At 41.2% G+C, this 27,055-nt stretch overlaps 1 protein-coding gene across 6 annotated transcripts in view; it reads right to left on the bottom strand.

Moving 5' to 3' along the window:
- Positions 1 to 18,984: 18,984 nt before the first annotated feature.
- The window catches only part of YLPM1 (YLP motif containing 1), a 40,562-nt gene continuing 32,491 nt past the window's right edge, over positions 18,985 to 27,055 (bottom strand). For 4 of the 6 annotated variants that reach the window (XR_011141589.1, XR_011141590.1, XM_068946574.1 and 1 more), the window contains 3 exons: positions 21,675 to 21,805; positions 19,794 to 19,975; positions 18,985 to 19,391 (listed from right to left, as the gene is read on the bottom strand). Coding sequence is in view for 4 of the 6 variants with exons in the window: in XM_068946574.1 (XP_068802675.1) it covers positions 19,829 to 19,975; positions 21,675 to 21,805 (278 nt within the window). In the remaining 2 variants the exon portion in view is untranslated. The other 2 variants (XM_068946575.1, XM_068946577.1) reach the window with 1 other exon arrangement.

The following is a 27,055-nucleotide window of genomic DNA, read 5'->3' as shown; positions in this document are numbered from 1 at the left end:
CCTTCCCCTGCCTGCCCAGCGCCCTGGGGCGGGAGCACCTGCATGGTGCTGCGCGGGGGGGCCGAACATGCGCCTGTGCTTTCCAGCGGGACAGCCGGGCGTGATGGCACACCAGCGTCCTTGCTGGCTGAAGCGAGCTGGCACGTACACCCTGTCAGCGGGCCTTGCTGTTCCCTCTGCCACCGTCCCGGCTCGGCCCGTCACCTGCAAGGCACTGCCGTGTTAAGACCCCCATCCAGGGTCTTTTTATACTGTGTTTCCATTTGCAAAACTGTCCTATCGAGGCTCCACAGCATCTCCATGGTAAAAGAGGAGCTCAGCATCACATGGGACCCCTCAGTCCCATACCCCTGTGCTTATTTTTAACATCAGACTATCCCTGCCGGTGAGGAGCTGGACCACGAGGTTTGCAGCCCCATAGAAATCAGCCTGGTGGTTTCTTCGTGCTAGTGCAAGGGATGATGCCACCGGCTCAGGGAGCAGAGCGACAGAGCGGCTGTGCGGCAGGACGGACGCAGCCGGGCCGGCTTCCCCAGAGGCTCTGCCCACGCCGGGGCCCCTCGCCGGGCACCGCCGCAGCACGGCCCCGAGCCCCCGGCTGCCGCCAGCCCGCCGGGCGAGCAGACCCCGAGCCACCTCTCGGCGCGAACACGGCTGGTGACACGTGATGGGAGAACGGGTCCGTGCACTCCCAGTGGCACCAAAAGCCCGTTTCCCCCCTGGAGCTTGCTCCATGTGCAGCCATGGGCCCCTCCAGGCGGCGGGGGCTGCAGAGGCCTGCCGCTGCTCGAGACATGCCTCCTGGCGTTGCCCGGACGGGGGCAGGCGGCGCAGGGCAGGCTGCACAGCGGAGTCGCTCTGGTCCCCACCTCCCCTTGGGCCACGTCACCGGATGCAGGCCCAGATGTTTCCTCCTGCCACGTTGCCAACCTGGGCCGACGAGGGCCAAGCCACGCTGGCGGCTCCCCGCCTGCCGGGCCTGACTGATAACATCCCACTCAGCAGCTCCCTTTTCTGCCTCTCAATTTTTTTTAGAGGCCTCTTAGAGGTCTCATGTCTATAGAAATGAAAAAACAAAATTTATCTTCTGTGTGACCAGAACCGAGTGGCCCCTTGCCCACCAGGCAGGTTTGCATGACGGGCTCCCCAGCCCTAGCGGGGAGCGATGGGGGAAGGCAACGTGCTGTACGGAGGGGCAAGGTCGTGGAGAGCCACGTGAGGAGGGCACCGAGAGGGCAGGGACCCTGTAACCAAACACAAATAACGGCATCTCAGTGCCAAACGCCTGGGGAGAAGAGGACTGAGAGGAACTGAGGATGTTTTCTGACGGGCTGCAAGGCAACACCCGGACAGTCGAGCGCACTAAGCCGCACGGGACAGGAAACTCCAGGCTCCAGCATCTGATGAGCGCACGGGGTGCTCTGCACACAGGCAGCGGCTCTGCGGTTGTAAGGGAGGGTGCGATAATTGAACATTAGGGCAGGATGGTGTCTACTAAGTAGGGGCAGGTTTACAGCGATCCTTGCCGTTGTGAGTGTGGCTAGCCAGGTTTCCTGTTCATGTCCTTATGTTGATTTCTTGAGGTTTGTATATCTTACGACCCTAGCTTCAAATTTACTCAATCCATTTAAAAATAAATGCAGTTTAAATTAGCACTTTACACCCCTGGAGACCTATTTGGTAACTTCCGCTCTAACGCTTCGGCCTGGGAACGTCTTGGGAAAAGAACAGCAGCGGGGCCGGGGGCTGATCCCTCCTGCTGATGCTCTGGCGGAGCTGAGCAGTCCCAGCTAACGAACACGCTCACCTAAACCCGCCGCATCCCCCAAGGCCTCCCGCGTCCTGCTGCTCCCACCTCCGCTGGGTCCCCGCCAGGCCGTGGGGAGGAGGCAGGCGAAGCCCTTCTGGGCACCCGGTACAATTCAAAGCAAACACGACGGCCGCCGGCAGGATCGGGAAGGGGGCTTGGGGGCAGAGGGATGCACACCCTGAAGGCGCTGGGTCCCGGATTCACACGTACACCATCTGGGAAAAGGCTGCCTAGGGCACCAGCAAGGAAATGGCTGTGTTTTTCCTGCGGGCGATAGCCACCTCGGAGCTGAAGCAATGCATCAGGTTCTCTGATAGAAAACAAAACTGACACCCCTGGAAAAAGAGGTGGTAGCCTGGCTCAAGCAATGCACTAATACAATCTTTTGGTTGCAGCTACACAGTTAGGGGACGTGAGATACAGCCCACATCCTATTGGAGCAATACTGTGCTGAGCACAGCCTATTGAAACAAAGTCTTTGCACACATAGTCCCTGAGGGAGCAGTTTCTTGCCCACGTCATATGCTTGCTTCTTCTGTTAACATATAAGCTGCCAGCGTCAGTAAAGCTGCAGGTGGGGGGCTGAGGGCAAGGCAACGCCGCAAATTTCTGCTACAGCATTTGCCATGTAACTGCAAGGGAATAGGAATTACAGAGCTGTGTTTCACACTGTCTCTTGTGAGAGGTGGAGCAGCGCAACCACAGCAGACAGTAGCTGGTGTGCAGCACCCCACCGCCCGAGGGGCTCGCCTGCGCAGAGCCAAGGGTGGCGAGGGGTGCCCGGCTCGCCAGCGCGGGCACGCACAGCATGGGTACGCAGCGCTGAAGCGGGCCACGGTGGATCTCGGCCTCGTGCTGCTGGGAGCGCCTTGCAAAGCAGCAGCTGGCCGGGGGAGAGGGAGAAGGGGACACGCTGGCTTCTGCCCGTCCAGGTGGGTCGGGGCACTGGCAGTGGCGGCAGGAATTAGGAGAAAGCAGCGCGCCTGATGGGACAGGGGAGCAGCTGGGGTTACTCTAGGTATGATGGAGCCCAAAGGCTAAGCGAAATAGGGCATGAATTCACACAGAAATCAGGGTTTCCCTGGTTGTGCTGTTCAGGGTATGGCATATATTTTCATTTACATTCCAGTAGTGCCCAAAATGCAGCAAATCGTGTTCAAACACAGACTAATGGGTACCAGTCACCAGCAGATTTCTATTGACAAAGTGTGTGTGTTTGGAGGGCTGGGGGGAGAAGGAAGAGTTGCTACCCACACAGCAGCTGTGGTGGAGATCCTCGGGCTTGGCTGGCTTACGTAAGCTGCTTCATTGTTTTCAAGCAAGGACCCAGGAAGCAATATATCGCATGCACCTAGTGCTGACTCTAATCCATCTTTGTAAAAGCCATTCTTTCCCTCTATCCAAACGTCTGTGGCATGCACAAAAAACCCACAATCACCACTAACCTTCTCCTCTGGGAACAATTCTTCAGGGCTATGCTGTTACACTTCCGATCACATTGATAATCCATCCACAGAAATGTACACAGTCCCCATAGCTAAATAATAGCAAGGACAGACCACTAAGCAGAAAAAATAAATTTTCCTGACTCCAGGCTGTTAGTGTCCTGTAGCAGCCGAAAGAGGGAGATGTGACCACGTTCACTAAGCTGGTGAGTCCCTGAGAGCCCTTATGATTGCTGTTAATTAGAGCTTGAGAAAGTTCCTACTGAATATTCATCCAGTGTGGTGTGAGTAATAGCTTGAGGGGGAAACTCTTGACAAGCAATAAAATCTCCCTGCTTTTCCTTCACTCCTGCCAAAGGCATAAACATGTCTGCAGTGACTGAACCAGTCCTAGAGACTGCCAGCTCAATCAAATGTTCTTGAAAGGGACTGTTACAGAATCACAGAATGGTTGAGGTTGGAAGGGACCTCTGGAGATCATCTAGTCCAACCTCCCTACTCAAGCAGGGTCCTCTAGAGCATATTTCCCAGGATCACATCCAGATGGCTTTTGAATATCTCCAGCGAAGGAGACTCCACACCCTCTCTGGGCAATCTGCCCCCTGTCCTTCAAATACATATTTCAGGCATGGCAGCTCTCTACAGGTAAACATCCCATAGCAAGCAACCATTTGCTGCCCCAGTATATGTACACTGGAAGGGCAGATCAAGGTTACAGCAAGAAATATCACATTTGAGAGAGCCAAGGTCACTTTTCAGCTGGAGAAGACACCCCTACCCCTGCCTCTCATGTGCAGAGCTGCCCTGTGCTGCAGACCTGGCTGCGCTCCTCTGCAGACACGGTCCCATTCCAAGAAGATCAAAAACTCTGGAGCTCAGTCTCAAGGATGAAACACTGTGTGGAGTCCTTCAGGAGAGGCTGCTAAATCCAGCAGTTGTTAAGAGCGCTGCCCAGGACTGGGCACCCCCACAGCACGCTGTTTGGGCACTGCTACCCCCTCCCTGGGAACCTGTGCTGTTCCACTTACTACATCTTTCCTCTAAAACCTGCTCTCCTAAAGAGCCTGCCCTTTTCCTCCCTCAATTTCACCTCATTTCTCTTTGATACAGCGCTCTGGGCCATCTTAAATAGCACCTCCCCTTTCCCTGCAGTCATTTTGCAAACACATGAAGACGCTGTTACACATCTCCCTCCCTGCGCTGTATGTGCTATTAGCTTATCAGTCTGTAGGCAAGTTCCTGTTTTACTCCACTGCTATTTCAGCAGGTCCTTATGTACAAACAGAGGCCAAGGTTTGGCACGTCTAAGTGAGAAAGTGGCTCTGAGCGTGCTGCTGCCCCGGCCGCTCTGGCGCTGGCCTTCTGCGACACACCGCAGCAAAGCGCAACCACCTGCTTTTAGCACCACATGGCATTACAGACTGCTGTAATGCAATATGTAATGCAACTTGTTTCCCCACTCCAAGCCACTCCATGAGATTTTCAAAAGCAGCCCATTCACCTAAGTGGTGGTACGGTGGATTTTAAATGGGGGCCTGCTTGTCTCTCCCCTTCTGCAGGTGTGGGGAAAAAAAACCCATTAGATGTTTATTTCCTTGCAAAAGTTCTTTCTTTCTGCAGCCCGTGAAACGTCACGTTAGCGAGAGCCCCGGGTAAGAGCGGGGGCCTGGGGCCGTGCCCCAGGGCAGCAGCCAGCCGGCAGGAGAGGGCCGATTCCCCCCGAGCCACGCACTGAACAGCCGCGCTGCGCCAGGGAAGCTGCGGGAGCCGCGGCGGCCCCACGGGCTCTGCTCTCTCTTACGGGGGACGCGGACCTACCGGCCCACCCAGGGCAGCTTGGGTGCAAGCGCCAAGGCCCTCTGGGCAGAGAGGAGCCGGGTGGAAAAGGAGATTTCTCCCAGGGAATGCTGCAGAGACAGGACAGCAGGACAGAGGGGTTGGGTGTGTTTCCAAGACAACGAAAAGGAAAACCTCACTTTTTCAGGTTTTTTTCCACCCCTCACAAACATTACAAAGGTAGAGAAAGTGGGAAGCTTCCCATTTTCTCCTTTTGAGATCACTTTCAGCACATTCACAGTAAGCAAGTGTGCTGATCGACCTCCGCACCTTTTCTGTATTCCTAAATTCAATACTTTGCTTTTTACCAGTAGATTTTGATTAAGAGTTGATAGGCTAATTTTTGTTTCGTGTATTAGCATCAAATGTTCTTCCTGGTTTTGCAATGCCAATAAACAGGCACTATAAACGCTTTCTGTGGCTGTTTCCTGTTATTACTATTCAACTATAACAACATAGCAATAAGTTTAACTCGTGTGAGTCAAACTTGGCAGCTTCCCTGGCATTGCTTATTGCTCAGGGGTTTATAGTTTTCTTACTAGTTGTTCCACAAAATTAACAGGGGTGCTCTCAAATCTGCCAGCTTGTAACCAACAGGATCAATCTTTTTCTCTTACAGCAATCATGTAAAAAAAAAAAAAAAAGAAAAAAAGAAACTACAAGCAAGGGGTGAAGTGAAAGCTTGCAGCAGAGTATGAAAAATAGTAGATAGAATAAAACAGTCGAAACTTTTTTTAAAAAAACAAAAACTGTTTTACTGATTTCCCAAAGCACATATGTCATAGGTCCACAACTTCACATGAAGTACAGAAATTACAAAATATTTTTTTTATATTACTTTCAAAACTAGCTTAGGTGAAATACCCAAGAACATTATATATATACACATAGAAAAAAGTATATATGTACGTATCATATATACATATGTACACACACACACACAATCCTAATTTGGTTTTCAGAGAGTGAAAACAGAATACCTGAAGAGTCTAATAACTGTTTTCCATTTCTAATTTCCAGTCATGCGAACAAGAAGCAGGGAGAAATAAGGACAACCTTTGAAAACACCACACACGCACGGTCGAGGGAGAAGCGAGGCCACCCTCCCTATGCATGCGTGCACGTACTGCGTTCCCACAACTGGCAGTGCAGTCTGTGTTCAAACAAAAGCAATTACAAAGGCTCTTTTAAAATAAAACACTTGAGAAACTCGAGTAGTTACAAATACAAAAACAATGTAGAAATGTTACTTTTAAAAGTCACTGTGCTCTCTCATCTGGGAGAATCATTACAAAGCAGACTCCAATCTATCCATGTTTAGAAATAGCATGGGCTACCCCTGTGCTCGTTAGGCCAACCAGCAGAAAAGTCTTATTTTCTCAGTTCTGACAGCTGCGCCCAGAGATTTTTCAGTTGTGCGCGTGCGCGTGTGTGTGTGTGTTTGTGGAAGGCTGTACCCTGAGCATGGCACTTTGAAGCTAGCGAAGGCAGTCGGGTACTTTTCACTCTTCAGCGTCCTCTTCAATAACCTTTGCGTAGAGTGCGAGCCCTGCCACAGCTCACGGCGAACAACTGCTGCTGTTATTGGTCAGCTGAAAAGTCCTTCAGGGTATTTTTCTTCATCATGCTGCCACTTCAAAGAGACCATTCATTATTCTGCAGCTATTTCTAACCCCTGAGCTAGCTTCAAAGGAATCTCACCACCATTTCTGGCTAAACTTTTAATAAACAATATTATCTAGAAGATCATAGCAATCTCTTTGTAAGAGCTGTTAAAAAATGCATTTTGGACTTGGTGACTGCCAATACAATCAAGTCATTTAAATCTGCTATGAACAGCTGTTGAAACTGAGAACAGATATGTCTGGTGTGAACAGGACCTAGAAGAGCAGCAGTACTCAGGCAGCATCTGGAAATGGGAAACACCATCTCTGTGAGTACTGGCCTGTTACCAAAGGGCTGTGTATTCACGATACCGGTCTTGGCCTCCCAAGGCTGTAAAAAGCCAGGCCAAAGGAGGACTGTTTGATCTGCTCACAAATGTTCTATTTCGGGAACTTCATGGCGCTTTAATTATTAATCGAAAGTAAAGGAGTGACATCGCTATACTCACCCATATGTTAGCACTCGACTGGAGACGTGCCCGTCGACACTATACTCTGTGATTGCTCATTTGCTTGCGCAAGCATCTTCTGTACCTGCTATGCAGTTAGGATTCTGGGTGCAATGCTTTCTGCACTTGAACTATCAAGGAAATCTGGAAATAAAAATGCTTGCAGATAGGAGGCATATGAATAAGATGCTTGTATTTCATTTTTAGACAGGCGCCAGTTCACATTGGAAAGATTTATCTTCCGAATAGCATGCTTTGAGCAGCTACTGTGGAGAAGGTTGCAAAGACACAGAAAGTCTCATAAACTGCACTTGGTGCTGAAGAAATTGTTATCATGTGAGCTCTTCAATAACGGAGACAAAACTGCAGGATCATTTTTCTCCTGAATTGCTTTAAGCTGCTTCCTATAGAACTGTGGTGCCTAATTCAACTAAAAAGGCAGCACCTCTTTCCTTAACATTCTTAGGAGCAGCAGTGTCCAACCCTATTCTCTAACAGCCTAGAGTCTATGTACATCAGTACACTCCTAATAAATCCCATTATCTCACAATAGTATTGGTTTTTCAGATCACCACACAGTTCCACAACCATCTGCCCCCAAATTCACTGGTTAAGCAAAAACAACTGCTTTCAGCTTCTGTCTCATGAATCACAGGCCAGTACTCATGTGGGAAAAGCCTAACTCTGTTTCTCAAGATCTGCTTCTTTATGACTAATGAATCAGAAGGCTGTGGGCAGTCAGCTAGGCTGGCATTCCCATCATAAGATCCTACCTCTCTTATTAGTACTGTACGGCCTGTAACATCAGTCACAACCAACCACCAGCCATGGAGCCGCCCAACCATGCTTTCCGCAGAAGAAGCTGTTCTCTGGCAGCCAGTGGCAGTAGCAATCTTTTGCAGAGCAGCTCCTCTCTCTGTGAATGATGGTGGAAGCACTGTGGAAAGCGCTCCTTGGGTGCATGGCACCAACACCACCTGAAAGCAGCACGTAAAAGGTCTTTTCTGTAAAATCACTGGCCTTTACACAGTCCCTTATGACACGCTCCAGTGAGCCAAGGATCTTGTGAGTGGAGACGTCTGGAAAACTCAGTTCATCAGCTCACAAAAGCTTTCCTTTAAGCCTTCTGGTGTCAGTTTAATTGTCTTTATTCAGTGTATTACTGAATGGTCATGTGTTCACAAGTGTTCAGTGGCTTTTTCTGCTGAAAGTAAACCACTGAGTTAAGAGCCCCATGCCCAAAATACTACAGCACATGCTGGAAGGTAAAGTTAAAACAGGATTCTCAGACATACAAAATAACAACAATTAAGAGAACGAGGGAAGAGGGATGGGGCCAGGATAGATAAATACAAGTCCTGTAAATGCAATTCTATTATTATGCAGGCCTAAAATAGAAATCCATAAAAGAAATGAAGCTATGACAAGGTAAGTATGGTGTGACAACAAACCCCCACAAAAAGTAACAAAAAACCCCAGACCCTACATATGAAAAATTTGCATACAATAGCCCTGAACCCTGGTACAAATTAAAGCAGCACTGAAATTAATAGGGAGGTAGGTTTTCTGCAGGAACCTCTCCAGTGTCTGCCATTTTGCCATAAGACATTTAAACAAGATTGGAGGAGGACTGCGAAAATTCCCTGTCATGATAACTCATTACGTACTGTTAAGATTTAGCACACAAATATGAAACCATACTGTAGCTTTGGACAGCCAGTGTGCCCCAGCACATGAATCCACACTATAGACAGTACAAAGTTACAGGTGACTTATCTGTCATCCCATGTAAGACATAGCATCCCCCAGCCCCTCTGCAAAACGGGAAAGGACTGACTCACAAGGGTAAATCCCAAGATAAGGACCAAGTTAATGAACCTATGAGAAGGTAAAGGTGATTTCTGAGAAGCACCACTGAAGATATGCACCTTTGTGCCGTTCCCTCTCTAGTAAGGCGGCTTACCTGCCCACGTTAATTGTTCAGACTTCAGTGCAGACACATCCCGGGCGCGTGGCAGAATCCCTGTACGTGCAGGCCTCAAGGGGCAACACATCAGTGACACTGCCAGAGTCGGAGAGCACTGCTTCCAATGGCAAAACTGCTCTTAAAATAAACCAAGCTCAGCAACAGCATCAGTGTGCCAAAAAAAAAAAAAAAAACCCAACACCACCCAACTGACAACAGTATAACGGGTCAAGGGAGCATGCTGGCTAGCTGCTACTGAGCATTCTTCTCCTCAAGACCACCACAAGCATCATTTTAAATATTATCCTATTTTAAGTCTGCATCATTGTTCAAAAGCCAGAAAAAAATGGAATCCGATCCTGAATGCTAAATTCCAATTCCTACTTTTACACAAGAGTATATTTTCCTTTCTGTAATTTCCAAGATTCCCTAAAATACACTCCTGTCTTGATTTTGCTGCTAACTTACGTTATATCTGCCAGGGAAAATGAAGACCAGGTGCTTATTTGCAAAATATTTTAGTAATAATTTTAATAATCTTAAGTTCAGTGCTAAAACTAGCATACCATTATTTCCAGAAGCCTTTCTTCTCCACACCTGGTGTATTAAAGGTAGGGAACAATGAAACCAGTAATACAAAAAAAAAAAAAAAAAAAAAGCCAGTTATATGTTGCCGAAAGTTAACAATATTTCTATGATACATGGACTTCGTCTGTGCACTCAGCTATACTGAACCCAATACTCTCCACATGATTTAACACTGAAATGCAGAAGAGAAATCAAAGCATGGATTGAAATTTGAAAAATAACAGGGTAGAAGGTTCCGGAGGCAGCATACGGTCTTAATCCATGTTAGACTGGACTAATCCAGCTGGAGAACTGAACATAAAGACAACTGATTTCAGCATCACGCATTTATTTAAATTTTATATAACATACATAAGAGGTGCAGCACACATTTGTTCATGACCTGTCCTATAAAATAATTAAAAAAAAAAAAAGAGGTGAGTTCAATCAGGTTAATTATCATAAGGACAAGTGTATTTTATATTTTTCCCATGCACATCTAAGCTAACCAGTTGCTTCCACTGCTGTAAAATGGATTTCCCTGATCTTGATGCATGTAGACAAGTACAAATTAAGACAAAAGAAATACCAAAATAGTACAGAGAAGGATGAATTAATAAGCACTAAAAGAGATAACACACTATATAACTTTCTCTTAGTAAAAATAAATCTCCTAACATAGAGGAACTAGTATACCCAAAGTATCAACCTAAAGGATCATCCAAAGAAGAGACTGATGCTAAATTGTTGTAAGAAGAGTATTTTCCAAGGGAATGATGTTCAGAATCAAATCCTGTGACTAAAACATCCAGCTGAAGCACATATTTATAGTCCTGTGCAAGTGTACTCGCCTCATCATTAGCCCTGGACCACATATCAATTATGCAGATTTATAAATAATGCATATTTCTGAAGTTCTGTTTCACTAGGAGTGGTAAATATCCTAATGTCCATACCAGCAGCAACATAGCTTACATAGTCTCTGTTTACAGAGCTTGTCACCAAAAAGGTCAGATACTGAGAGGAAACGTCTGGATGAAGCGAGAAATTTCACAATGCTCCTTGAGGAAGACAATCGCTAGGACTCGCTCTTCAACTAAAACAGACACTGGAGAAAGTTATCTCCAAAAATCTCCAATTGCACCTGGTTGCTAACAGCTGAGGTACTGCAACAGAGCGTATAGTGGAGGACTGCCCTTGAGAGATGAATTCCCAGGACAATTGTGGCTTTGAAAATGAAAGTCAAGAATGATTTAGATTCAGGTTCCAGTAAACTGTCAAAGCAGAGTTCAAAATGGCAATGCAATAAAATCAGCATTTTCTGATTTAGCAAAATGTAAACTGCACCAGTCTTAACTTCTAGGTACTCCTCTCCTTCAACATAGCGCATTGTGAGTCTAGGTTAGAAACAAGAGAAGCATGGACTCCACAAAGTTTTTATTTGATGGGAAGCAGCAATCTTCTTGTCACTCACAGCTCATAGTAAATGCCACTGCCACCTGGGATTCCAAGAGCAGAGGTGAATCTTCTGCAGCCCAGTACTGAACACAACCGACAAAGGAGTTGGGATGAAGAAACATTTATCATTGAAGGTCACAGCTTTCATCAATTCCCCAAACTTGCCCAGAGCCAAACAGTCACTTTCGTTTTACTCAGCTGGATTTAGCTTTTCAGTTAGATTTTTATTCATCTCCGAGTACATCTTCAGGTAGGAGATGCAACGGTGCACTGTTAGCATACTACTAGCAAAGCAGCCTAATCACCTGTTAGCATCTCTCCCCAAGAGATGTGTGCAGCTAAATTGACTAAAGGGAATCTGAATGTTCCTCTCAAGCTGCATCTGAAACATGTGTGCAATGAGACTGAAGCAGGCAGACTTACAAGCAACAATAAGAAAGCTGACACCCAAATCTACTTGAGGACCATCCCTTCAACCATACAGCAGACTCTTCACCACTTGCTGGAAAGAAGGGAAGGGAGATGCAAAACTTTATATTCCTAGTAAAAGACTATGTAAACTCCTTGGAAAAGGGTATTCACGTTCCTCCTTAACTATAAAGGGCCTAACGCACAATGTGCACTAATCATATCATACATTATGCATTTGAATCAAAACAGTTCTAACAGTTCATGTTAGTACTTGAATTTCTTTCTTTGTGCGAGATCTTGGCAGTGTCTCTGACCAACCTCAAGTCCGGAGGTTCCTTAGCTGGAATGAAGCTTTTCTTCTTTGTAAATCCCAAAGAAACAGCTTGTTCTTGTCCATGGTTGAGATTCCCATGATGATGATTTAAAAAAATATATATGTCTTAATATGTGATTGTTAGAGCTGATAAGGAGGTTGAGATTCCCATGATGATGATTTAAAAAAAAAAAGTCTTAATATGGGATTGTTAGAGCTGGTAAGGAGTCCCTCTAGCCTCCATTGCATTTGCAGTTGCTAATTCATGTTCTGCTTTCTGTGCGTTGTAACCTCAGGTGAGATTTGGTCTTCCAGTTCTTTTAAATGAAATGTTGTCTCTTCAAATATAAAGTAATAAAATTCAATTCATTATAGTTACTTAACATGATTTGCTTTGAAATTAGATCAGAAGCATCGTTAGTGTTGTGATTTGAATATTTATCCACATTTTTTTTTTCATTCAAAGGGGGGAAAAAAAAAAGAGTAGAAGATTCAATAAAAAACCCTGGGAGAAGGTTTCAAAAGAAATTGTTTCTTGCTAGAATTTATCTAAAGACTTCACAATCCAAAAGCAGCATCTAGCATGTTAAATTCTGTTTTCCATTAGATGACAGTAGTTGTCAAACTTTTATTAGCAAGATATTAAAAAAAGCGTTTATGTTTTGATGCCTCTCCTTAGGGCAGAATTAAGATCTTTATGCAGCATGTAGGCTCAATGGAGTGCAAAATCTTGACTGTGGACTGCAAATGATATTATGAAGAAGAGTGCAATGTTAATCCACTGAATTTTGTTCCATGGAAAAGTGGTGACTTTTGCTTTCATGAACTAAAAGTTAATGGTTTAAAACTGTATTAGGCAATATGAAACCACAGGAATTTAATTATAGTGGAAAATATTCAACCTTTTTTTCCCCCAGTTTAATCCTAATATGAAATCCAAGCTTTAGTGCCATCTGGTTGTCATTATCTGAAAAATCTTGATTTCTGTGTGATTCTAATCGAAGATGACAATGAGATCTACTACTAGACAAATTGATCTGTTCATGTCTTCTAGAAATAAAAGAATTTGGCAACTTCAGTTCAAAGGAAATGGAAAAACAAGCACTAGAAGAATACCATGAAAGACTGATGGCTTGCACAGAAGTTCCGAGCATCCACAGATTAATAACAAATGGAAACAGTGTAGGTGTTAGTCAGTAAAGATGTGCCTTCTATGCTTCTAACAATAATATAGTATTCCCAAAAAATAGAAGATACATATACCAAGACTAGCACCTGGATCAACAACAGAGGTCAAACAAGATCCATTTTTACTATCTGCATCAGATTTACCAAAACTGAATAAAAGGATAGTATTTAAATGCTTTCTAGGATACCAAAGCATCAACATACTGTGTTTGTACCAAATGAAAAGTCGCTGCCTGCATTACCTACCTGTCAAAAGTAGTATTTAGAATTTTGTTTTACTCGTAAGGGGAAGTCATTTACCTTCTGAAGCACGGAAGAAATACTGCTCTGTTCTAGTTCTGTGTTTAAGATCTCTTCTGCTTAAATGTCACAGACTGTTCCATTTCTTCTCTGAGGGTTAACACAGACTCAGTTTTTGAACTTAATTTTTGAAAGATGTTTCCATTGTTTTGCAATGTTTCAGTTAACACATAATCTGTTAATAGCTTGTGACTTTAAAGTGTTAAAGGGGGTTAAAAAGTACTTTCAGATCACCATCAACAGGCTTATTCCAAGAGAACTGCTTTCAAAATCAATTTGCTCAGCTATGAAAGTGGTAGAGATTATTTCAGATCCTCCTCCACAAATACCTGCGCAGCCACTTCCTGAAGCAGATACCGCACACAATGAAGTTGCTAGCAAGTTTAGCCACACCAGACAAATTCTAGCTCAGATAGTGAGAGTAAAATAACTAAATTTCTGTTTTTCAGATTTTTCTTTTTCGTTTAGACACTTTTTCACTTCTCAATTTTTTTGCAAGGAACACTGCAATTACAGTTACACTTCAAAGATAGCAACGTTTCAGGAACCGGTGGAGTGATAACAACCTTGCAGTCTTCATGTACCTGCCTAACAGTACGAACTGTTCAAGCACAAGAACTTCATATATGAATATACCAATTAGAGCAGACAGTTCCAGATCCTATCCTAATAAATACGTCAGAAAGTTATTGTGTAAAGGCGAGTATATACTCATATGCTCTTACCCAGATCAGTTCGGAAACAAACTTTGTCCCATTACACGAATGCAATGGAAGTGGTATGGAGAAGTATTTGAATGTTTCACATTCTAGAATACAAATCCTAGAGAAAGGTCTCCTCCAAAAAAAGATTTGAGACTTCCACAAGTCAGAAAAATATAAGAAATGACAAAACTGCACCATTTTCTTCCAGGCAGCTTTAAAATTTTTCATATTCAACTCGTCAGGAATCTCTTACCTCTCTAAATTTTAGGATTTACTAGAAACCTAATACAGAACAGAAAATAGAGGCTATTTCAAAAACTTTGAGTTGTCTTTCCATTTCTGGTACCTTCTGTATTTTCTGTTTGGTAACAGTACTTGCGCTTACCTGGTTTCAACAAAACCATGAACTGAAGAGCATATTCTGCTTCCAAACAGTATTAATCAGCTAGAAAGTGATAATCCACCTGAAGGAAATATTAATTCACTACTGATTGTCCAACCCTACACATTACGAAGAGAAGATTTAAGGCTTCTGTTTGCAGATCCTGGACTATGCAAATTTGGAAGTGGTAGAAAGAGACATAACAATACTGGAATTTCCCACTGATATGAATGAAACGAAGCAGTTTCACCATGACAAAAAGTGATTAATCTTCAACAGGAATCAGAAAAATTATTTACTGTTCCACTATAAGGCTGAAAGATTCTGACTCTCACCTGTAAGAATGGGTGAACAGGAGAAAACTATTCAGTTTTCATGAGAGAATAATGAAGACTGCCCTAGTGACTCTCAAAACCGAGTATACAGAGAATTGTGCCATTTATGTTTTGAATTCTAGGTCATTTCTGTTCTTTCTCTTCTCATTTATACTGTTAAGAAAACTAAGTAAAATCAGGCTTGCTCCATGTTATAAAAACTTGAATTACCTTTTATCCACTTTACAGTTCACACTGCAGATGAGTCATCTCAACTGAGAGGGCCATCTCTGCCCCTCAGACACTTTGTATCTCACAGAACGCAGGCTGTCTCAGGTTCAGTTTGATCCCAAATCCTCTGTGGATCTCAAGTTCAGTACTGAGGCCTTGCTTCCCAGAAATAATCTGGGAAACAATAAATAATGAAGAGAGGCATAGTAAAAAAAAGGGCAATCTATTCATTAGTACTTGACCTCCTGAGGATGCAGACCATGCGTGTGCTCCACACACAACAAAAACTTTCAGTGCTGCTTCCATTTTTCCAGTCCATGTAGACTGAGTTACAATAACCTAAAACAGAGTTCCTGGGTTTCAGTTCAGTTCATCGACAGCTAGCTAGATGCATGCTGGCAAATACATTAGGGACTTCATAGCAAAAAGGTAAAGTTTTCCCCCATCAGAATCAATAATGTTTTCTTCAGGTTCTGAGTTTTGTCCAGTCTTGTGCGGGTTTCCATAATATTGTGGACAGCAACGTTGATAGTAAAATGGCAGAAAGTGCTATGGAAAATCGTGTCATGAAATGATCCACCATGAGAGTTGCATTAAATAAGTGGAGAAATATTTACAAAGAAAATTTTTCTTCTGGTAACAACAAAATCTATTCTGGTCACAACAAGCTGTTCCACAAGCTAAAATACTTCATTCCTTTCTAAAGGAATCTCAGAGCGTTCCCATAATGTTGAAGTCTCAAATCAAGAAAAACAGATTTTGGCTCAAAAGGTCATGTTTTTCCCTTTAATTTAAAAGCACACTAAAGCCAGAGACTGTTCTTCTGCAGGAAGCATACTTTTTAATATGACTTAAAAATCCCAATTCTTTATAATTTTTATCTATCCAAAACAATTGGATTAGATGTGGACTTTTTAAGGATAGTTTAATAAATTTGTTTCAGTGTAACATTAAAATTCTATTTTTCAGCTTGACCCTTTCATAAAAATAACTATTGAAATCCTACTCAGATGTATGTAAATGGATTGTTCAGAGGTCAAAAGGCTTCAGAAAATAGTTAAAGCAATGCCTTACAGATTAGCAATTATAGCAATATAATTACAGCTACAGACAGGACAGGCAAGGAACAAAGTTAGTTAATGAACAGGGTTCACAGAGATGACTGAAGTGAGTCCTAAAAATACCATACCCTACCTGACAGGTGAAAAATGAAAGTCTAAAATGCACCAATACCAATTCTTCCCTTGTAAAGCTAGGGAACTAATAATGCAAGATAAGGTGTTTATCCATGTTGATGTAAATATTTAAGGAAAAGAAAAGCATGGAATTTCTAAATCTGATATAATGTTCTATGCTATATTTTTACTCTTGTATACCACAGTCAGATCACCATGCATAATGAGCAATGCTACAGTAAAACGTACAGCACAACTGAGGATGACAGCTAAGCTCCATTCACAAATTGGCAGCACATCTTTCCTTTTCGTAGAGGTCGATAGGTTGCATGATTCCTTGCAAAAAGCACATGAACCTCTCGCCCTAGGTAGATAGCTTTGATATTCTTACAAAGCAGATGTTCCCGAGAAAAACGAAAGCGCTATAAGAAATGGTAATTGATATAAAATACTTTTAACAGCCAGTTTTGCTCAAGAGCAAGCAGCTACGTTATGCAGCAGCTGATCCTTTTTTTTTTTTTTTTAGTTTGTATTTTTTAGCATGAGGTACTGCACATGAACAGTCCAATCTGAAGTTAAAACAATGGCACGCACAGTCAAAGGTGAATCATCGTCCGAGAGCACTGGATGCTTACTCTCCTATTTACTCATCAATGAAAGTGGGTATTTTTTATGTTCACTGCTAGCCCCAATAGCTGTGAGCAGATGATGAGTAAGATCTAAATCAGGATCAAACCTTATGGATTCTATAGTGAAAGATTTTCCAGACAAAAGAGCAATCACCTATCACCAGCTTCTGACTACGGACCAAACATGGGATTATCAGCTATTCTCAGTTCTCCAGCAGCAATGCTAAATTTCTTATTTTTGCTCAATTTTTTTCATTCACTAAGGGACTAGAATATGTGGAGTCTGTTGCAGGTTGTAGATCTGCTAAAATTTTCTAAGAGCCACTTCCCATCAAGCAGATGAAAACCGACCTGCTAGATATTCACACTAACCAAAACAGATGGCAAAGATCACTGAAAGATTTTCATGTACTGCAGAAATAGAAAAGGTTAGACATCAAGAAGCCAGAAGAGAAGCAAACAAACGAACTTCAGCCTGTTCTGATAGTCTGCAACAGTAAATTTGAAAATTGGTACATTTTCTCTCTGCTGTTATTAGAATAAATTACAACTCTGTGTATTCTCTGTCCATCTCTCTTTAACTGTATGTTCAGTACAGAAAAGAAATTTAGCGTGACCTCTCTGGCTGTTATCTGCTAAAACCTTTCCCAAAATTGTTAAAAACAGAAGACAGTGTGATCACAGGCTATCCATTTCCATGCTCCAGAAATATTATTTAGCCTAGAAAGGAAGTCTTAGAAAAGAACTTTGTTCAGGTATATTACCAAAAGTACAGTCAAAACAACGATCAGCTCTTAACGTTCAAGAAACAGCATCAACCCATAACCACAGCAAGCCACAAGAATTCAGATTTGGTTATGGACAACTCATGATAGACTGAAAGCCATTCTGCAAGTACATTACAGAGCAGCTTCTTTGAAGTGAAGCTCACCTGATCTCCACAACAGTACACAAGGTCTCTGATTTCCTGCATATATGCCACATAATAGTATATTTATACAAAAAATGCAAATTTATTACCTCCTGTTTTAAAAATGTTGCGTTCAAGGAGCTTGTTTGTCTTGTACCAAACATGCATTCAGGATATAACACAAGTTCAGATACTTCCCTCATTTACCGAGGAGCTTTCATCATGCATCACAAATCAGGCTGAAAAATGTCAAATAAACTGAAACATATTAGAACAATAAAAAACATTCATTAACACCATGGCTCTCCTGTAACTGTACAAATGATAACCACATCAGTACTTGCTGATTAATCAACCTAGAAGCAATCTGCAATGTAATCACTCAGCAGAGCAACAAAGAATAGCAAAGGAGGAAATTCAGGGCTTCATTGTCTTCCTGTAAGAAAGATCAGTAGACAAATTTCTTTTTACTAGTAACACAACAATTATTGTCAGATTTAAACACCTTGCCTTGTTATGACACTGTCAACACAAGTTACTCCCTTCAAAACCTGAAAGGATAAAAACCTGTGATGCTGTGCAGAAGCGGTATACCAGCATACATAAAGAACACCACTTTTCATAGTGTAGAGAGTTAATAATTTATCTTTTTACAAGTTAAGTACACATATTAGCAGAACCAAAAGGTAACACTTTTAGTCTTCATTGCTTCTCTTAATGACATTTCTTTGTGAGACAGTAAACTTATAAATGGAATGAAACGCCCTGACAGGCATCAGTGTTGACTACAAGACACAGCAAGAACAAAGTGAATTTTCTAGGCTTCTCTCCAGAGAACTCTGTAGTACTTGTTTTCCAGCTCAGCATTAAAGAAATGTTTTACATACACTACTACCTTGAGTATTTCAGAGCCATCCAACAGAATTTATACTCATGTAGCAATGGAAATTTGATACAACTGAGATGCTAGGATTCAGAAACTAATAATCATTCCTGCTCTCCAGAAAGAGAGAGAGGGATATCACTACTAAAGGACAATAAAACCTCAGGCCTCAATGGAGCTGACTCCAAGAGGAAGAGCAAGTGATAAACCTAGAAGACGGGACACATTCTGGAATATGAGCACAGCACCTTTTCCAGGTAAGGACGGTTTTGAGCACAGTCAACATGTGAACACAGACCACATTTAAAACATCAAACAAAAACCATGCTATATGGTTCACCAAGAGAACTGGGTTTATAGTGAAATTTATTGTTCTGCTTCCTAATACAATAGGCTACAAGGTACATACAGTATAAAACGAGAACGGCCACAAAGCAAAAGTGATAGACATTCTGTGACGGTACAGTGGAGATAACATCCTCTGTCTAATTCTTCCACTTTATCCCACAAACAGCAGCTAAAACTACAGGCCCTCCCCTTCCCTCCCCTCCAAAAATATTAAAAAGGAAAATGTCTCTTTCACTTAGGAGCAGTGGAATTTTTTGTTTTTTTGAGGGCACTGGTTATCTGCCAATATCTCAAGAAAATTGCTGAAACTGAAGTAACAAAAGAAACAAAAACTGTGAAAGTGGGAGTGACATGACCCATGCAAGATGCTCATGACACCTTGGTTCACTTCTCCTCAGAGCAAACGGCCTGTAAAGAAAGGAAAAGTTAGTTAAACCAAGTAAAACAGCAATTTAAATGGTCAGAGTTAAGATACAGTAAAAGCAAAATGTGAACTAGACAAGACTAGGCACACAGCTAAACTATCCTCTTTATAATGAGAACACACTCTTTGTTAACAAGGTTTGAGGACTCTGATAGCTGATCTTTCTCCTTTAATATTTCGATACTTTACAGCAGAGTACACACCGAAATGTACCCAGTTGATACTTATTGTACAAGGCTCCAAATCAAATAATTTGGTCTGGGATAACTCTAACAATCAAGTGAACTGTATCCTCAACTCTTAACCACCCTCCCCAATTCCCCACTCCCCCCAAAAAACCCCAAAAAATCAAAGGCAAAAAACACATAAGAAGGCTGAACACTTACCTTAAAAGGCACAAAAATTCCATTTAATCACTTTCTCATATATACTTGGTGCGGTTGAGGGCTCTCTCAGCCAGATGACCACTTTCATCTGTTATCTTCTCCCAATCTGTCTGTCCAACAACAAAACCAATGGCCCTTTTCCTGTCTGCATCTTTTTTTTCTTCTAGATCTGCCCATCGCACCTACGGAAAACATACCATCAGTAGGATACTCCCTTAAGAAACTCTGAGACACTTCTAGGATTCTCGCTGCAGATGAGAGTACAAGAATTCTAATTTGTACTCGTTTTAATTGACAGGAAAGTACTAATTTGTTTTCTGACAGGTAAAGATGGAAACTACAGCAGTTACACTATTTTTAATAATTGAATAACCTGAATGTTCTGTGAAGCGGAAAAATGGAGTAGATGATTACTTCTTCCATTTCTGTGCTATAATTTTGACAGTTGAAGTGTAATTACCGCTTTTATTTCTCTATTCAAAACAGTACTTTCTGCATGAAGAATGATCAAAGATTTATTTATTGCTCGTTAAAAGTATGGCACTGTAGCAAAATCCAGGATTTCAGTCCTAAATGAACTGAAACAGGAGGGTAGATAACATACACTGAACTCCTGTCATCGTTTTCTGTAAAAATCTGTCTTTCGGTTACACAATGGAAACATCTAAAAGTAGATTATCAAACTACAGGATGTCAGTGTAAAGAATAATTCAGCAATGAACGAGTGAATGAGGGACAGTTTTCTTCTCTAACCTCTGTGATATATTTCTACTAAAATCTTTCCTCTACTTCTTTATATTTAATAACTCCTTCATGCATTTATCATCTGTCATCTTTACAACTGCAGCCATCTCCTCTGTGGCTCTCTGTGGTCGTGCAGACAGCTTTCACTCATCCTCTTCCAACACGTACAGTCACTGTCACATCCACAAACACAGGTATCAAAGGAGGGCAGGGAAGACGTGATGAAGGGCTGTAGTCCAGAAACTAAGCCGGAACATGTGGTTGCAGGATCAGAAAAACAGTAAGTGAACAAACTCTTCCCTGACATGCTGTTTACTCCCATTCACACTGGTTTCATTACTTCACCTTTCTGTCAACGCCTCACTATTGCACATTCTACCTGAATTTCCTCAGACGTTCCTACTGAGAAGCAACACTTGCTTTCTCCTACCATCACTTTCTCTGCAAACATCTTAGTATCTCCATTTCCTTCATGCACACTGTCCAGTACTACCCACGTTTCCTACTTGACATTACAAAACAAAGCCCAAACACAGATAGTTAACTCAAATTATTTTAGCATCAGAGGTTAGTGAACCGCATTTCCAGTTAACCCATTCATTAAAAAGTAAGTATTGTACCATAAAGACCAAAATTATTCAGACCAGTTTCACCTTAAATCTTAGGACACTAATTCAACTGCAACCTATGTAAGGTCCATTCCTTAAAAGTTTTAATATAAAACTAGCTGTAACATACATAACAAAAAATTAGATTAATAAGACAATCATCTCTCAGAATCTGCACTGTATATCACAAAACACAACATAAGAACAGGATTCTACAGGTTTCTCTGAAATAAAGTGCATCTTTTGCCCCAGCGAGAAATGGAGCATAGCCCCTTCCTCAATCTCAGTGTCATGCCATACACCATTAACCTTTATTGTTTACAACTCCATTCTTCATTAATACTTCATCTGTTTACCTCCGGAAGACCCTGTTCTCAAGTATATTGTTACAGAATCTAATGGAATGGCAAAATTAAAGGAAGCGAGACATCAAAATTCCTATATTCACAGATACTGAATGTCTCGATACAAACTCTCGCTCAGAGACTCTTATAAACAGGTCATTTACAGACATTAGAAAATTGATTACCCTCTTCTTTCCAGGTTCAGAAGCACGTGTATCATAATCATCTGGAAGCTGTAGATAATCTTCCATTCTGCTGGCAATCGCTTCCCAGTCACGCTTCCTTTTAGTGCCAGTCCGCAAACCATCCAGCTTGTCTGAGAACAAACACAGAGCCTCAGAGTTAAAGGAGAATTTTTTCTATTACTCACACAAACAAGACGAGAGTGGAAATACTTTCAAAAGAATGAACAGAACTTATACATCCACCTTGTCTTGGTAAGTGGAATGATGAGAGTTGAAATAAACTAGAGAAGACTCAACACCATTATCAAGTTTTATTGATCTTTCACATTAACTCTGTGGCAAAACACTCCATCTTGTTACTTGTATGAGGGAGAAGAGCTTGCTTTTCTGGATGTTCATACCATATGGAGTTCATCCTCAAAAGATACAATAGAGCTACCAAAAGCTGTTTAAGGAACCACATATCCAGCTGTTCTGCAGTTTAACACAATATTAACGCAGTAGCATTTCTTTCCTAATTTTGAGTTTAATATTGTGTCAAACATGACGTACAGGTAATAACAGGGAATAAATTACAATCATAAAATTAAACGCATTGAAGAACAATTTTTGGGCTACTGCTTCTACTTAACAGCCCCGCCGCCTGCAACCTTGACCACCATTTCTTCCCTCATCTTCTTTTCCTCCCTGTCCCCCAGGAAAAAAACAATACAAAATATCCTCCAGGACTGGAAACAAAATCTCAAAATCTTTCATTTCGTGGTGCCAGATGTCAGTCATGAATATTTGAGAAGTTTGTCCAACAGTCATCACTTTCTTCGAAGATTTTGCTTATTGAACCAATAAAACATGAGGAGAAACAATTCCATTCCTAGGTTCTAAAATTTTGTTCCTCTTTGGATACTTATTTTCAGTGAAGAAACAATACCTTCTTGAAATTAGGAGGCAAACTGCTTTTGTTAATGAGATGAAGTAATTATTCATCATAAGAACAATAAGGCATGAAAATGAAAAACGGTTTTACAATTCAGAATAAACTCTAGTACTTCTTCTGTTGATGTACGCTACTATTTTATAAGCCAACAATTAAGTATATGCAGAGGGAAAGCTAAGCTCATTAGGTACATTCTGTAAACCATTTCCACTGATGACAGTAACATTGGTTCAGAAGTTATTGACATAAATAAATTTGCCCAGAAAAGGCCTCTGAAACAACCCAAATATAAGACAGTATATTTTCTGGTTAGCAGAAGAGGAAGTTCAAGAGCACGTATTCAAAGAAAGCTCAGTTCAGAGATGAGTTTTTTGCTTAACGTGGGAGAGGGAAGAGTAACAACGGAGATAACGTGAGGCAATGACGATGCAGACATGCTGTAATATTTAAATGCTGTAAACTAATGAAGTCATTTCTCCCTCATACAACTCTAAAATGTTTAAGAATCTACCTTTGCCCCATTTCACTGGAACAGACACAGAATTTCTCCTAGGAAAACATGTTAATCCTCTCCACCAAAAAGAACATCATTTAAGAAAAATCGTGCAAAGTATTTGTATCTGTTACATAGTATCTTGTGACACGATTCACTTAAGGTTCTTCTTTTGTTCTAAGTTAAATCTGCCAAATTTGAAGCTCTATCTCCACAGAAAGACGGCACTCCCTCTAGAAGACAAAATTCATTTACAGAATAGCCTTCCGTTACTCCAGCACAACAGGTACTTGCACAATTCTTCACTATTACTTGCAGATCAATCAATGAGATCATTCATAGCATAAAGGTTTCCAGAACAAATGACATTTAAAAGGAGAGCAACAAACACATGGAGGAGCATTCAGGATCATGAAGAACTGAAAAGGCAGGAGCTCTCTGTTGACAGTTATATATAGACAGACATATTCCTGTTGGGAGACAGTACCTGATATAACACGCTACAATGCAAGTGCATCTCATTACCACCATGGAAGAGTTCACTCTCCCACTCCCTGTTGCACAAAATTGAAAATGGTGCCAAGAAATGTGTAACACTCAGACATAAATAGGAGAGTTCAGGAGGCCTTCAGAGTATGAGAATTCCTCCCCCCCCCCCCCCCCCCCCACCTTTTTAAGAGCTTGTTATTGCTACATAGAATTTATTCTAAAATGTTATCTCCTCTTGTGTTTGAAGTTGAATCGTCTTTCCAAAGAGATCTGCTTCCATCCACATTAACACGGTTCAAGGTACATGTGTCATACAGCAAACACACTCTAAGGGTATGTCAAAAGCCTATCACAAAACATCATTTCAGAGGAGGGTTTTTTTCCCTGAAAATGAGACAAGGTGTCATTTAGTAACAATGGTGCTTGGGAATATTTATGGAAGATGATCAGTGTTAAACCATCAAACAAATCATTTTACCATTTCAATTTTAAGAACAATGAAGTAGCAAGTTTTCTGAAAATCCATAAAACTTAAAAACTCACCTTTAGAATTTTAATAATAAAAGCATCTCAAAGTGCCTGACCACTTTTTACTCCTTCAAAAATGAAATACTAAACTAAATGAATCAATCCAATTTTTGTCCTCCTTATACAAAAAACAGATAACGTTAAGTAAAATGCTATTTGCCTTCCACAGCAAATTTTATATTATCATCAAACCTTCAGCTATGGCAGAGATCATTTCTCCATCCATAAGAGTTTGTACAACCCACAGTTAAGCTCTATCTTGAAACAGGGTATTGTACTAAACATTTCAAATATAGCCGAATTTAAAAAAAAAAGTTAGTCCATTTCTGAAAGCTTAAATAAAAGAACCTGTGTGTACTATGCACAGAGACAGACTGAAACAGTAGTGATTACATTTTAAATAGAAATGTGGCCATGCAGTAACAACACATAAAGAAATGATATACCAGCACATACACTCAGAGGAATGCACATCCCTGCCAAAGTAAATTTGAACTAAAGTAAGAGCTCTGGGGCAAACAGAACAGTGATTACTACAAGTCACTTTTGCAGCTAAAAACTCAAAGTTTTCAGACCTCTTCTGAGGCATGCTACAATCAGTAAAATCTCTTGTGCTTTACCTGTAATAATATCTACTCAGGAAAGAAAAACAAAAGGTAAAACAGGATTTATAGTGTTGTTTTTGGATTCTGCATTTATATCCCTTCTGCAAATGCATGCCCTCTGGGAATAGGGCAGTAAATATAGTGGACAGGTCAGCTCCCAGGAAATAACTCTACTTTGGAATGACAGATGCATATTACAGTTGACATGTCGTTCAGGAAATGCATCTAATTTGTCACCTACTGAAATGGGCCTGTGATTAACCAGATAGAAAATTCTATTGTGAATTAAATATAATTATTCTTACTCACAGACTTTAAGTGCTTATAATGCATACTTTCAGCTAAAAGGTGTTTGCCCTTGCAAAACTATTTTTAAAGAAACAGCATTCATTGGGACGTCAGGCTTCTTTAAAACATGCATTCTGTCAGAACTTAATTTTAATCTGTAGTCCTATATATATTTCTCCTACAGATTTGCGAAAAGGAATTCAGAGGGTAGTTATACAAGTAAAATTGTGAACTCAGATTTAATGGAAAGACCTTCTCAGCACTTATACCTGTAACTTGTAGAATACTAACATCCAGTTTAATTGAGTTCTGATTGTTAAAAGATTATTGCAACAGTCTTGCAAGTAACTTACTTTAGCATAAGACTCACACTGCTGCACACTCCCCACTTTACATTTATAAGAAGTAGAGGTCATATAAAAATCCTCTTGCTTTTTATTTTATGGAGTTTTGATATGGGAAGAAACTCAACACCTTTCTTTGCTTCTATTTGTTAGAACTATTTGATCACGAGACAGGGAAATTTTGAAAACTTTCTGTAAATTTCTACAGCAGCCACAAACCCCACATTGCTATGAACAACACAAAATGTAAATACTTTTATAGAACATACTCTGGACTCCTGTGAAATTTGTAAAATACAGGGGGTGTCTTAAAAACATTCACTGTAGGTAGTGGAAAGATACCTGTTCCTGTTACTCAGTATTCAAAGAAAAGTTGAGGTTATTTGGAATGCAACACAATACATCAGAGATTTGCATTTTTTAAACAGTACACAGGTTTTTTTTTTTTTTTTTTTTTTTTAGAACTATCATTTCCTGCATAATCAAAACCGACAACCTAAGAAACAAACTTAAGACATCAGAGTAATTACCTCTGTACCAAGAACGCAGACAAATCCTGAGCGAGTTCTGTCTTTAACTGCCTAGTTGTTTGATATGCCTGACCCACTGAGTACAAGGCTTCTCCAATTGTACTGCAGGTGCCAAGAAGTCAAGATATTTCATAAACATTTAAGTGACTTTAAAAGAGAGCACAGCAGCAGAAGAGATGGTGCAGCTAAGCAGTTAACAGCAAGAAATGAAAGGCTGTTTTATGTAAGCCAGAACTTCTGGTGCTATTTCTATTGTGCAACTGTGATTTTGGTTACTGAAAAGTAGTGATACGCAGGGCCGTACTACACATGCAGAAGCAAACCTCGAGGAGTTAAGACATGCTGTGTCGCATTCAGATATATTTGTTACATATCATAACAGTGACAGAAATAGTAGTTTTATGCAGATTCTGTTTCCAAATCTTGTATTAGTTCCATAACTAACAAAATGACTGGAAACTCCTTTCCATGTGCACACATTCCATCAGAGCCATGGTGCCTGCATTTCAACCTAAAAGTTACTTTTAACTTTGACGGTATCCTGATATTATCACTTATATACCATGCAGCCAGAAGCGCTAAACAGAACAAAAGTGCAGCAAATAGTCCCCTTATACTCCTGGTAAGTCCTTTTTGCACCTTATTAAAAGAATCCTAGGACTCTTCGGGAATTTGAAGAGCACAACAAATTTTAACTTTCCAATACCTAAGCCACTGAAAAGAAACAGTGAAGACTAATCATTCAGGACCAACTTCAAAGTATGGCATTTTTTTGTTTGCATATACCAGTCTTGGAGAGCGAGAAATACCTTCAGTACAATTCCCTACCATGCATGTCTTCAAGAAGATAAGTAGTTATGAGGATATTTAGGCTTAAGGGAAAAATATATTTATGTAGCATGAATAAGAATGCAGTGTAATGTAAGTCGATTCTTTGCCTTTTACAACAGGAAGGAGATGAATAAAGAATAGAAATACGGATTTTTTAGAATTTTGAGACAAAATACTTTCCTTGAATATATGGAAGGACAATTAATGAGCATACAGAACAGTGATGGTTAGAAAGATCAGAATTCCCTTGCCTTTGCAGAAGTCTGAAATTGTCTTTTTCTGGAGATGCTTTTGTAGTTTCAGATATGCGTGTGCGTGAGATCAATACATTTATTTGTC

This window comes from Struthio camelus, chromosome 5, assembly GCF_040807025.1.
Source record: "Struthio camelus isolate bStrCam1 chromosome 5, bStrCam1.hap1, whole genome shotgun sequence".
Classification (NCBI taxonomy): Eukaryota; Metazoa; Chordata; class Aves; order Struthioniformes; family Struthionidae; genus Struthio; species Struthio camelus.
This window is presented reverse-complemented; position numbering and strand designations above follow the sequence as displayed.